Source organism: Gastrolobium bilobum, unplaced genomic scaffold, assembly GCF_033153095.1.
Source record: "Gastrolobium bilobum isolate Gb01-03AN ecotype WA unplaced genomic scaffold, APGP_CSIRO_Gbil_v1 utg1383, whole genome shotgun sequence".
NCBI classification, from domain to species: Eukaryota; Viridiplantae; Streptophyta; class Magnoliopsida; order Fabales; family Fabaceae; genus Gastrolobium; species Gastrolobium bilobum.
The window spans coordinates 270,981-284,509 of NW_026899537.1; the positions used below are offsets into that span (position 1 = coordinate 270,981).

Below are 13,529 nucleotides of genomic sequence, written 5' to 3' on the forward strand. Positions count from 1 at the left end.
ATCGACCTGTCAATACCAACTCTTCTTCTTTCTTGTCCCCTAGGCGACTGCATCCTCCAGTTGCGATACCAAAATGTCTCACCTTGGAATATCAACCCTGCAGGAAGCTGCCCCAGGTGTCATATATAATAATCCTTTTTTTACAGAGGTAGCATCAGATGCTGCCACCTCCAACGCAGTGAATGCACCACTGCTACCACAGCAGTGTCAGTCACCTATAGCATCCCTTGAGGAGGGCTAACCCCCCTCACCTACCCGCTCTAGCAAGATACCTTAGACCCATATAAATACCCCCCTCAAGACCATATGAGTGACATCTTATGTATCGTTATTCTGTTAGTTTATAAGCCTGGAGTCACACACACCCCCTTGATCTGACAGTAGTATTCATATTTGAGATAGTACTTTCTAACTTGGTCTCTACCTATGTTAGAGGTATAACTCGTATAATAACTTTCATCCCACAAAAGAAATATATTAGGCTTATAAATCCTAACGGTAGAGATTGTAAGTATTTCTAGTTAAGCTTTTAGCATATAGCCATATATGTCATATTTGCATTTGAGATATTTGCTATTGATATTAGATTGACATTTTACATAAATAAGCAACAGCTATTTCATTAGGGAAACAGTGTGAAGTTTAGATGAGTGTTGTATTACAACTGGCAGGGATGATGAATCAGTTGAATATTTGTTTGAACGGCCAAACCAGAAGGCTAGAAAAAGTCAACGCTATTTTCTCCTAGACCTCATAAGAAAATGAGAGGTAGGGATTTCATTGTGTGTTTCTTCTTTTGATCTGTTATTGCTTGGAGTAATCTTCTATTAAACTTTCCATTCAACACTTGTGTTGGGTGGTTTATGATCTCCTCCATGATCCTTTATGACGCCAGCAATAAGGTTTCTGTTCCCCTCAGTACCCTGCATATGTACAGAAGAATTTATGCGTAGTCATATTATTAGACAAACCATACTTAAAATCTCATTGTGTCAAATACATTTTGTTTGATTGTGTTTACGTTTCATACATTGATATGGATCAAGATTATCATTTAATAAAATTGACTATCTCTTTTAATAACACAGGAATACTAGTATTATATTTATATGATAAGGCTAAAGTATATCACAATGTAAGTTAGGGGATTTGTCCAATTTATAGATAAACTCGCTTTAGGGGATTCTTTTTCTGCTTATCTTTTTATATGGCAATAGGCTCCGAAGCACGAAGATATTAAGACATACGATCAACATTTTTTTCACATGCAGTTAATATTTTTTTGACATGCGGTACGTTCATACAAATCCAAATTTTGTTTTATTTTATTTTTTTAACTAAATATAAAAAATTAATTTATAAATCAAATATTTTTTGTTATGGAATATGACATGAAAAATTATTTTTATTTTCTATTTATGTTATAAAATTTGAATGTTTTTACTCTAAAAATGACCTCGTTTTGGATTAAAAAATTAAAAGACTATATATTATAACTCTGAAATAAATTATAATTACAAAAATACATTAATTTTTCTCCTAAAACAATGTCATTTTGAGTTTAATGTAGATAATTTATCTACATTGACTGCAAAAAAAATAAATCCATAAATTATAGTACAGACAAGCTGGACGTAGCCTATATTGGGTGAACCAGGGTAAATCATCGTGTCAATCTCTCTACTCTTATCTCTTTTTCTGTTTTCTCGATTCTGTGTGATTGTCGATTTCCAACAAATGGGTCCCTTATACGGGTCCCTAACACTTTTGAAATTTTTATATCATTAAATACTAATAAGTATCATATACTTGTATTTTATGGGCATTTTTAATTAAAATAAAACTCAAGAATAGAAAAAATTATAATTATAATAATTTACATAGTTTTTAAAAAGTTCTGAATTTGAAATTAAAAAAACAACATACATTACTCTTAAAAAAATGGGCTAAGATATTTTGTCATTTAAAAAAACAAATATTCTTATGATATCAATTGATTCCATTAATCAGTCTAAACTTTAAATGGTTAAAGCAAATGAAAAGTCGTACCCATTCCTTGTCCAGTTGGATCTTAACATTATTTGGAAATATGCAATGTCGGTGCGAAGTTGCTGAGTGCTTACTCTATGTTTATTTGAAAGCGACCGTGCAATGCAGCTTCCGATTGAACTATGTTATTGTTTCCACTTGAGCGAATATTTAGGTAGTGTTTGGTTCGGGAGAAAAAAAATTTTAATAGAAAAATGTAATTGATAGAAAAAATAAAGGAAAGTAAGTTTGGTAAGAAAGTTTATAAAAAGTTGTTTGGTACCGCAAAATATTGATGGAAAAATTGGTTTAAAAAACCTGATGTATATTTGGTTGAAAATAAAAATTAGATGGGAAAAATATCTTCAATTACGAAAGTAACCTTTATTTTAAAAGTTTGAAATGGTCACGTGTGCTTAAGAAAAAAAGAGTAAATCTGTCATGTCATTCATCCCTTTTTTATTTATCCAATTTCTTCCAACAATTTCACCTTTACAAAGGACTTCTTAAACAGTACAGACTCTCGTTTTTTACTCATTTCCCTCAATTGCTAGGCAAAGCGTTTTGATGGACAAATCTACTACAATATTTCAACCAAACGTGGAGATGTCTCTTACCCACATGCACTTCCCCAAAAATATTTTCACTTCTCTTCAACCAAACACTACCTTAGAATTTTTTCCTTTTTTGGCACACCTTTTATCCCTCATCTTTTTGGTGAGATCGAGGGCTAAGTAGAGTGGTAAATGGTTAAACTAGTCATGAAAATCCGTTTAATATGTTATATATGATGAGTTGAATTGATATTTTTAACCTGTCAATCTATTACAACTGGCCGTGGGTTGGTCAATTCATTAGGATACAATTTAAACTTTTTTTTTGTTTTTATTTGATACTTTCTCTATATATGACTCACATATAATTTCAAAAAAAAAATCCCATTTTTAATATATAGGTAAATTGGAGTCGGAAGCTTGAAATTTTTAATCCACTTTTAAAAATTAAAATAGGACAAATTGACTTATTTTAAAACAAGCACCTTAATTAATTGCAACTCTCCTCAACAATGAAGCACCGTCACAATCTTGAAAGAATATAATTATATAAAGTAATATTTCTACTCCTCGGTCTTATGTATCACTTTCAAAATAATTTTTTCCAATAAAATATTTTTTTATAAATTTAACAACAACTTGTTTATTTCTTTATATAACCTGTTTATGATTAACATATTTAATTTCACGCATATATTTAACAGTCTAAGCCTAGGATGCATATTTTTTATACATATTCTGTTTATTTTAATTTTAAATTTAGCTGATATAATTCATTTACTAAACTAATTTATTAATAGTTTTTAAAAAAAATTATATACTTTTTTTGCTATTTTTATTTTATTTTATAACTTTATACTTCTTATGGTAATAATATAATTATTATAGAGAAGGTATTTTTTCAATTGTTATTATCGTTTTACTAAAGAAATACAACGAAGAATAAAGATGTGAAAAGACAACAGATTACATAACAACATGGACCCAAAAATTACGTAACAGCATTAAATAAAAAATTTATAATATATTATAAGAAAGAGAATGTGATAAATTAACTTACTCAGCGACATAGTTGGCTTCTACACAGGACCGACAAATTCTGTTCGGGATTGGTGAGTGAAATATTTGGTCACCCAAATAAAAGTAAACTCTTTATATAGATATGGAATATTACAATATTATATTACTTTTAAGTTATTTACATTTTTATTTATCATATATAAATGTAATTTTAATATGATTTTATACATGTTAAATGACGATTTGAGTATATATTATAAATTCTATTTAATTTAATTAAGAATCTGTTCTTAAACAAAATCCAACGTGATTACTTTATTTTGTTTAATATATGTTTTTAATTTGTTTTGTTTTGTATGTTTAATTTTTAAATTTTTATAATACATATTTTTAATATCAAATTTTATTTATTAAAAAACTTATTAGTCGATAGAAAATAGTCAACAATTAAGAAAATATTTCATAATTAATAATATTCAATTTCAAAATAAATTTGTCTTTTTATGTTAATTTTATTTTATATTATTGTTCCCCACCTCACATAGAATGAGACTAATCTCCTTTCACGGATTGAGAGAGCAAGGAGTTCTCCGTTACCCATAAAGTGAGTTTATCAGGAGTCAAACTCAAGCCCTTTAAACTCATAACCCGAAACCCTTGGACTCAGCACCAAACCAACTAAGGGCCTGTTTGGTGAGACGTATAAGACATGATAGTATAAGTATATACTATACGTTATGATATTTTCAGTTGTTTGATGTGACCATCGTATAGTATAAGATTATACAACATAATTCCTTAATACATCAAAACGATGTATAACTTAATCCAGCCTAAGGGTGAGGGATAAGACCTGGTAAGATATTGATGTATTAACATTGTTGACCAATGTAATTCTCAAAAATTAATATATTATTTTAATATTAATCTATTAAAAATTAATTTTTCAATATATTAATTTTTAAAAATTGAATATTTTTATTTTTATAAAAATTAATTTATATTTTGGACACACTGATCAATAAACTTTTATAAAATTTAATATCATATGATATTTTTTGAAGAATTATATAAATTCTTTATTAAAGAATATTTTTATTAAAAAAAATTAATTTTATCATATATGGTATTATACAGTGCATTACCAAATATTAGATGATATTATCTTATACAATATATTATTTTATATAATACCGTGCCAAACGCTGAATAGTATTAAAAATCAATCAGGTCTTATACAATCAGGACCTTATCCTATACTATGCACCAAATATGCTCTAAGTTACATCTCGCACCTATTGACTTCTATTGTTTTGCAGACTTTAAGTTTCGAAAAAGTGGGCCCCACACGCAAATCTATAAAAATATATATTTAATTGACAATAGTATTAATCTTATAAAATTAAGTAAACAATAAACTTATAATTTATTTGAATTTTGTGTAAATACTAATTTCTCTAAAATAAATATTAACAACATATTTTTTTTAAAATACACATTTTACTGTTGAGTTAAATTATATATTAATCTTATTATATTAGTAAAGGTTGAATTAAAATCATTTACTGAAACCAATATAACAATTTATTTAATAATAAGATATTATAAACACTCTGTCCCTGTAAATAATATATCTACATCATATACGGTTCAAAATAAATTTGAACTTATGAGGTGTATTGGATTAGGATTTTAAAAGATTTTTTTTTGAGATAACCTTTTTATAGATTTTAAAAGACTATTCAGAATTGGAGAGACTTTAAAGACCTTTTTTACAATCAAGATTTCATAAGATTGGATTTTAATGGAATTTATAAGATTTGAAAGAACAATATGGATTTATAAGATTTTAATAAATCATATGAAATTTTAACAAATATTCAAAATTACAAGAGTCAATAAAAAAAGTAACAAATAAATGCAATGATATTAATAAATAAAAAATAAAACATAATGCCTACCAAAAAAAAATAAAAAATAAAAAAAAATATAATTTTCTCAATTAGTAAAATTCATGATAAATTTTCATTTGAAATTTTTTGCAATTAATCTTGTAAACCTTGAGATTTTTGTTCCACGTGATATGAGTCTTCTAACCACATATCACATGCATGTTTTCATTAAGCATTCCAGGAAAATTTTGAATCTGAATTTCTGTGTTTCATTACATGAAAGTTTAAAAAATTTCTCAAATTATTTTCAATTGATACTTTGAAATCTTAAATTTCTTTGGAGGTTTGAAAAACAAGTTTTTAGTGATCTATTAACACAAAAATTGTTTGAAATCGTTTCCTATAGCAAAGGGATTTCGTTCATGAATGTGCTATTATGAAACATAGTGTTCATATTATGAAAGTTTCTATCTCTCTTTAAATCGATCTTGTTTCATTGATGTAAAATAAAAATTGATTTGGGAGTTTTTGTTTCCCTGTTATTTTTTTCTCTGTTTTATGTTATTTTTAATACAAAAATAACACATTTTCGTACAAAGAAAAATATGACCAATTGCTTGAAAAATCGTTTTTAAATTTTCAAAAATTGCTCCAAAATCTGTTATTTTTGAGATGAATTTTAGATTAAAATTATGTTGGGTTATTGTTTCTGAGTTATTTTATGATGAAAATCGCTCAAAAATCTATTATTTTTGAGCTTTGCGGCGGAACTCGATTTCGAGCATGTGGACCTATCAAAGGAAGAAGAAGATATTGCAATAGAGAAATTTTAAGAAATTCTAGGGGTTAGGGTGAGATTGTGAGAGAGACATCCTATTTATATTTCTCACTAAAAAGTCTCACGAAATCCACACCAATAGAAAATCCATTAAAATCGTAAGATTTTTGAATGGAAAAAACGTTTGTACTTTTAAAGGATATAACTTTGTGTCATTTTAGATCTTAACCATTGATTTCCGTCAATTAACGGTTAGGATTTATTGGATAAATACGAATTAATAATTAATTAATAAATTTGATCCAATAAAGCCTAACCATTAATTGATGGAAATCAACAGTTAGGATCTAAAATGACACAAAGTTATATCCTTTAAAAGGACAAACGTCTTTCCCTTTTTGAATACCACAAGATTATTTTTTCTTTGTTTAAATGAATACCAACGAATTTTGACGGACTCTAAAATAATCTTTTTTTTTTGTATCCTGGATGGGGTAAGACCCCAACCAGGCTAAGAAGAAGAAATACAACGAGTCCTACTCAAACCACTTAAATCAGCTATATACATCAAATGAATTTCTAAAGGAGGATCAAGAAATGAACAGTAATCCTCTTGTTCTAGATTTTCAAATGGCAAGTTAGCGATCCAATCAGCGCAACAATTTCCTTCTCTATAAGTGTGGTTTATCTTCACTATCCAATCTTTATTCATTCATGCCCGTATACGAGTCACAATGTGAGACTCACAGGCTAGCTCACAATAATCTTTTAAAATCTTAATCCAATATAACATGATTTTTTTTAATCCTTTAAAATCTTAATTGAATACCAATGGATTTTTTTGTGCAAAAATAATTCACTAAAATCTTTTAAAATCCAAATCTAATACACCCCCTTAATTTATTTACAAATTTAATAATTGACACTTATTCAATCATCAATCATGTTTCATTTAAAAAAATGATTTAAAAAGAAAACTGATAAATAAGGAATAATTCTTAATACCTAAATAGTACCCTTACTATATGCATTTTTAACAAATGCATAATTCTGAAAGTAATAATATTTTATTGAATGACGCAAAAGGGGTTAAATTTGCAGAGGGGTCTTAGTTTGTCCTTTAACATAAACTTTCCTACATACACAACATTTTACGGGCTTCACATTTTTTAAAGCAAAAAAATAAAATAAATTATGACACGCAAAACGAATCTTTATAACATTACACAATCACTTTTTCTACTTTATAAAATCCATTTGGAAATGTCCCCAATCTTATTTAAGATTTTCTGTCCATTTATAGCAAACGAATCATGAATCATCAGTACAATAAACCGATGTAATAAACATAAACATATAAAATCTTTCCAGAAGAACACGCAAAATTAAAATCCCCAAATCAAATATATACCTTGCGTGCGAGACTCAAATATGGATTAGCAGTGACACACACTTCAGTATATCATCAAAGAGAATCAATCAATGTCACACGTTATGAGATGACAACAGTATATTAACATCACATTTACAATTACTCCGTTTCATAGCAACAAGTCCTTCTTTGCCACACACACACACACACACGCAAAACATCTTCGTTTGTTTCATCACTGTCATGGCGAGCATGCGAGTAGATCTGGATGGGAACCCCATTAAGGCAATGACGATTTGCATGATAGGTGCCGGAGGGTTCATTGGGTCCCACCTATGCGAGAAGCTAATGGCGGAGACGCCGCACAAGGTGCTTGCATTGGATGTTTACAATGACAAGATCAAACATCTCTTGGAACCCGACACGCTCCCTTGGTCTGGTCGCATCCACTTTCACCGTCTCAACATCAAGCACGATTCCAGGCTCGAGGGTCTTATCAAGATGGCAGATCTGGTTCATTTTCATACCTACCCATTTCAATTTTCCATTTCTATTTATCTGGGTTTCCCTCAAAATCACGTCTTTTTCTTTTCTTTTCTTTCTTTCAGACCATTAATCTCGCTGCGATATGTACTCCTGCGGACTACAACACGCGCCCTTTGGACACCATTTACAGCAATTTCATTGATGCGCTTCCCGTGGTACGCATTTCTCTATCTCTTTCGAATCCAAATATTGGATCTTTCTGATTGTTGCTATGTTGGTTGGAAGGATTGATTGATGTGGGTTTCTTTCTTCTTTAGGTGAAGTACTGTTCGGAAAACAACAAGCGTTTGATTCATTTTTCTACGTGTGAAGTGTATGGGAAAACGATTGGAAGCTTTCTCCCAAAAGATAGCCCTCTTCGGCAGGTAAGCTTTCGTTTTCCCTTGGAGGAAGTTAATTCAGATCCGTGCATAAACCAATGATGGTTTCGAATTTGCCATGCATCCGTTACTTTTGGAATCTGTCGGTGGTTGTCTTGTCCCACCCCACACTACCTATCTGAGATTAACGGGTTTAATGATGATATGCATGTGCCCCTTTCTCTTTTTACTAAATAAATAATTTGATTTTGGTTGGTTATTAGCATTTAGTGTGTGAGTTACGCACACATATATGGTTTTTCTTGGTTTCTTTAGGAACCGTTTGTTAACTTCCTCTGAAGTATTTAGTAATGATGGATCTTTTCAATGAACAGTTCCTATCTGTCTTTATTGTCAATTTTCCTTTTGTTGCTGCTATTGGTTTTGGTAATTAGTAGAAAGAAGGCCAAGGGTGTAGTTTGATCTCTTCTTTCTTGTAATAAGCTCAGCTATATAATTTCCAATGTTTTGTTAGGATCCTGCGTACTATGTTCTTAAAGAAGATGAGTCTCCATGCATTTTTGGTTCAATTGAAAAGCAGAGATGGTCCTATGCCTGTGCAAAGCAGTTGATTGAAAGGCTGGTTTATGGTGAGCTGATTTCTTTTTGTTCTTTTTTGGGTGTATGTTCTGTTTCTATTTTCAAGTTTTGACTTGTCTTTCATTGACAGCCGAGGGTGCTGAAAATGGCTTGGAGTTCACAATTGTGAGACCTTTTAATTGGATTGGACCACGAATGGATTTCATTCCTGGCGTTGATGGTCCAAGTGAGGGTGTTCCTCGGGTTCTGGCATGCTTTAGCAATGTCAGTCTACTTTTTTTATTTAGACTTTGGTTAAGCTTGTATATGCTTTATTCAAACTTTTTGATGAACAGTTCTGAATTTTTTCTCCATTCCTTTTTCTGCAGAATCTCCTCCGAGGAGAGCCCCTCAAGCTTGTGGATGGGGGTCAATCCCAGAGGACTTTTGTTTATATTAAGGATGCTATTGAAGCTGTCTTATTAATGATTGTAGGTTCCCATAGCCAATCATCAATGAGACTATATGCTTTTTAGTTATAGATTATTTGGTTGTAGAAGCTCATCTTTAAACTATTATTCTTTTTGGCTGGTCCTCTAAACGTGAACATAACTTTTTAAACAGGAAAATCCTGCCAGGGCCAATGGACATATTTTTAATGTCGGTAACCCAAACAATGAGGTTACAGTTAGGCAGCTTGCTGAAATGATGACTCAGGTTAAAGGATTAAGTTTTGATTGTTTGAACATATTACTAGAATTTCAGCGTTTTGTTTGGAGGTGTTCAATTTCTATTTTCGTTTCAATTCTGCAGGTTTATTCAAAGGTAAGTGGAGAACCAACTTTGGAAAAACCTACAATTGATGTGAGCTCCAAAGAATTTTATGGTGAGGGATACGATGATAGTGACAAGAGAATTCCTGACATGACCATAATTAATAAGCAGCTTGGTAGGTTTCATCTTTCATTTAACCTTATGTATCCTTTAATATTATTAAGATACTTTACCTGTTAACGAGCAACTACCTATTTGTCAGGCTGGAATCCTAAGACCTCACTTTGGGACCTGCTTGAGTCCACTCTCACCTATCAGCACAGGACTTATGCTGAAGCTATCAAGAAAGTCATTGCAAAGCCTGTGGCAAGTTAATCACACATGGTGATGGTGATGAAATGTATTGAGATGAGTGCTAGGCCTATAGGGGCACTTACATATAGTTTACTGGTTGGTTTTACTTACATGATAATTTTTTCCCCCTTTGGTTTTGGTAGCCTATGCCTTCCTTCTTTATTGCTTGGTTATGGAGAAGTAAGAATTTACCAAGGGCAATCTGTGCTACTGCTATGTAATTTTCATGCAGAGCTACGGGCTACTTGGCATATTTGGATACCTTTACTATGAGGAAAGATGCTTTTTTGTGTTGTAGGGATGGTGTTATTCATTCCTCTTTGTTGTCTTTCCACATTCAGTTGTATCATTTACCATATGTTTTCTTAATTAATTGTCATTAATTTAATTTATGTATTATTTCTACAGCAATGTTTTTACCCCTCCCGAGTTCTGATAAATTCTACCCACCTTCATTCACCCAAATTAAAAAAATAAATAAAAAGTTTCCACTAAATCACGTCCACATATGTCTGGGGAAAAAGAGAGTAGAGAATTGTAATAAAGACTTGAGTGTATTTGTTTGAAAATAAAAAAACCATGGAATTTGCTTAGTAAAAAATCAAACATGTGGGAGGTTATTATAATTTTCAAAACTAAAAGAAAAGTTAAGTTATAATTGATAATTTTTAAATGAATTGGTTTTATTCTACAGTACATTCCATTACTACTACGAAGAATTTAACATCGAGTGTAGTAACATTGTAACAATATGAATGAAAAGTGAATTAATTCTCTCATGTTAATTTTATATGCATATAAAAGTCTTGTATTTATTTTTTGGAAAAATCTTTGTCGTTTTAAAGGATAAAGTTAGTATTTTTTATTTAATATTTAAATTTAAAAGATATATAATTTTCTCCTACCAAGATTTTTGTCTTTCTCGTTATAAAATATAATAATTTTGACTAAAATAATACAATTTTATATTCTTTAAAATTTTTAATTAGACTATACTTATTTAATGTCAACAAAGAGATAGGTATAACTAGAATTTTCACATGACTATATGAAAGGAGATTCGGGAGCTTAGATGATGCAGCTGCCACCCTCTCGTGCAATCCATTCATGTCCTGGCGAAAATGTTATCTCAGAAATTTAACAGTTGTGTTTAACTAAAAATCAGTGCCTAAAAAAAGGGAACACGCCCGGTGGGACTCGAACCCACAATCGCCTGATTAGAAGTCAGACGCCTTATCCATTAGGCCACGGGCGCGGATTTGCTCCGATATTGCCATATTTAGAATATATATCTTTTTAATCTTTCTATGTCTCCCCTTTAACAAATGATTAACATTGGGAAATATTGGTTAGTGTCGTAAGAATAAGGAATAAGGATAATGGTATTTTAATAAAATTTAAAAGGCATAAACATAAGTCTGTATGTAGTATTACAAAATACCAATGAGGGAAAACTGAAAAACTCCATTACTAGAATTGAAGAAAATGAATTTTGTTATATTCACAATGTACGAGATACATATATTTATATACAAGAATACTTAAGCTATACAGGTGGCAAAACGGGTCGGCCCGCCGTCAACCTGCTAAAAACGGGTTAGCCCGTTCTGACCCGCCGCTTGAATGTGGGTTGAAAACCTCAATCCATCCCGTCTTGTAGTGGGTAGGCGGGCCAACCCGCCTAAAAAATAAAAAAATAATTAAAAATTAAAAATAAATTATATTTTATTAATTTTATAATATTAATTATTTTTATTTCACACTTCCCTTAATTTTTTCCCAATCTCAAGTCTAAATGTTTATTAATATTTAATTAAACATTCTTTAGGAACTTATTTTTGTCTCCATATATAGATAACATTTGTTATAAATAAAAATTTTCTTCTCTATTTTTTCCAGGGAGTGCTAAAATAAAAAAATTGCATATTGCGAAAGCTTAAAAACAAATAAAATACTACCTAATAGTAAAAAAAATAAAAATTGACTCGACGGGCCAACCCACCCCGACCCGCTGCCAACCCGTTTTGACCAACAACTTGACGGGGCGGGTTGGTGGGTTGGAATATGTAACCCGACCCGTTTTGACGGGTTGACCCGTCGGGTTCAACCCATATTGCCATCTCTATTAAGCTATGTAACTAAGCAACTAATCATAACTTCAAAACTAACATAACGTTATATCACGTGGGTGCAGTTAAATCCGTTGGTGATTCCGTGATTAGAGGACTGACGTGGCACTGCTTAACTGCATTGCTGACTTGGCAAGTTTCTGCACTTGTGTCCAATACCCCCCACAAGCTGGACGTAGAAGATCATGGAGACCAAGCTTATCAATAAGAGAATGGAACGGACGAGGATGAAGAGACTTGGTGAAGATGTCAGCCAACTGTGCCGATGAGGAAACTGGAAGGAGATGAATAGTGTCGTCATTAATACGTTCCCTGATGACATGACAGTCAATCTCGATGTGTTTCGAGCGTTCACGAAAAACATGATTCTTTGCAAGGTATATAGCTGAAAGATTATCACAGAAAACAGATGCAGGCTTGGAACATGAGACTTGCAAATCCTGAAGTAAAAGACGGAGCCATTGGATTTCACACGATATGAAGGCTAGTGCACGATACTCTACTTCTGCTGAGGATCTCGAGACTGTGTATTGTTTCTTCGATCTCCAAGAGACTAATGAATCTATCCTAAGAAAGCACAAAGACCTGAAATAGATCTCCTAGTATTTAGGCAACAATCCCAGTCATTATCTGCAAAACCTGACAACAACATAGAATTGGAGGATGAGAAGAAGAGCCCTTTGGCAAGTGAACTCTTGATATAACGGAGAATAGGATTAGCAGCTGTCATGTGAAGATCAGTAGGAGAAGAAACAAATTGACTTAATTGATGTACTGCAAATGACAAGTCTGGCCGAGTGTCGGTGAGATACAACAACCTACCAACCAAACGACGATAAGGTTGAGGATCAGGCAGAACTTCAGATGAATCTTTGGCATGATGAAGTCTAGTGGTTGGTTCCATGGGTGTAGTGGCTGGTTTGCAGCTCAACATGCCACTATCATAGAGAAGTTCAAGAGCATACTTCCTTAAAAAGAAACAAAGATCACCCAAATCTTTTATTTTGAAACAAGAATCCAGAAATAGCTTAACCTTATTTATTTTTGCTAAGTCATTCCCAGAGAGCACAATGTCATCCACATAAATCAAAAGTGTCGTGAATGAAGAATGATCTTTCTTGAAGAAAAGTGAGTGATCTGCATGGGATTATTTATATCCCAAAGTAATCAAGGCTTAAAAACTTGATTAGATACCATATTACAA

The 13,529-nt window shown here is 31.5% G+C and overlaps 1 protein-coding gene and 1 non-coding gene across 2 annotated transcripts; one reads left to right on the plus strand and one right to left on the minus strand.

The window, feature by feature from the left end:
- Positions 1 to 7,773: 7,773 nt before the first annotated feature.
- Positions 7,774 to 10,591, plus strand: LOC133291182 (UDP-D-apiose/UDP-D-xylose synthase 2). The gene is made up of 9 exons (XM_061489403.1): positions 7,774 to 8,157; positions 8,253 to 8,345; positions 8,448 to 8,555; positions 9,025 to 9,139; positions 9,220 to 9,353; positions 9,458 to 9,559; positions 9,693 to 9,785; positions 9,882 to 10,017; positions 10,105 to 10,591. The coding sequence occupies exons 1-9, from the start codon at positions 7,888 to 7,890 to the stop codon at positions 10,215 to 10,217; spliced, it is 1,164 nt and encodes a 387-aa protein (XP_061345387.1). The 5' UTR covers positions 7,774 to 7,887; the 3' UTR covers positions 10,218 to 10,591.
- A 787-nt stretch (positions 10,592 to 11,378) lies between these two features.
- On the minus strand, positions 11,379 to 11,451 carry TRNAR-UCU (transfer RNA arginine (anticodon UCU)). Its single transcript has one exon. It is a non-coding gene; the product is annotated as a tRNA-Arg (tRNA).
- Positions 11,452 to 13,529: the final 2,078 nt, after the last annotated feature.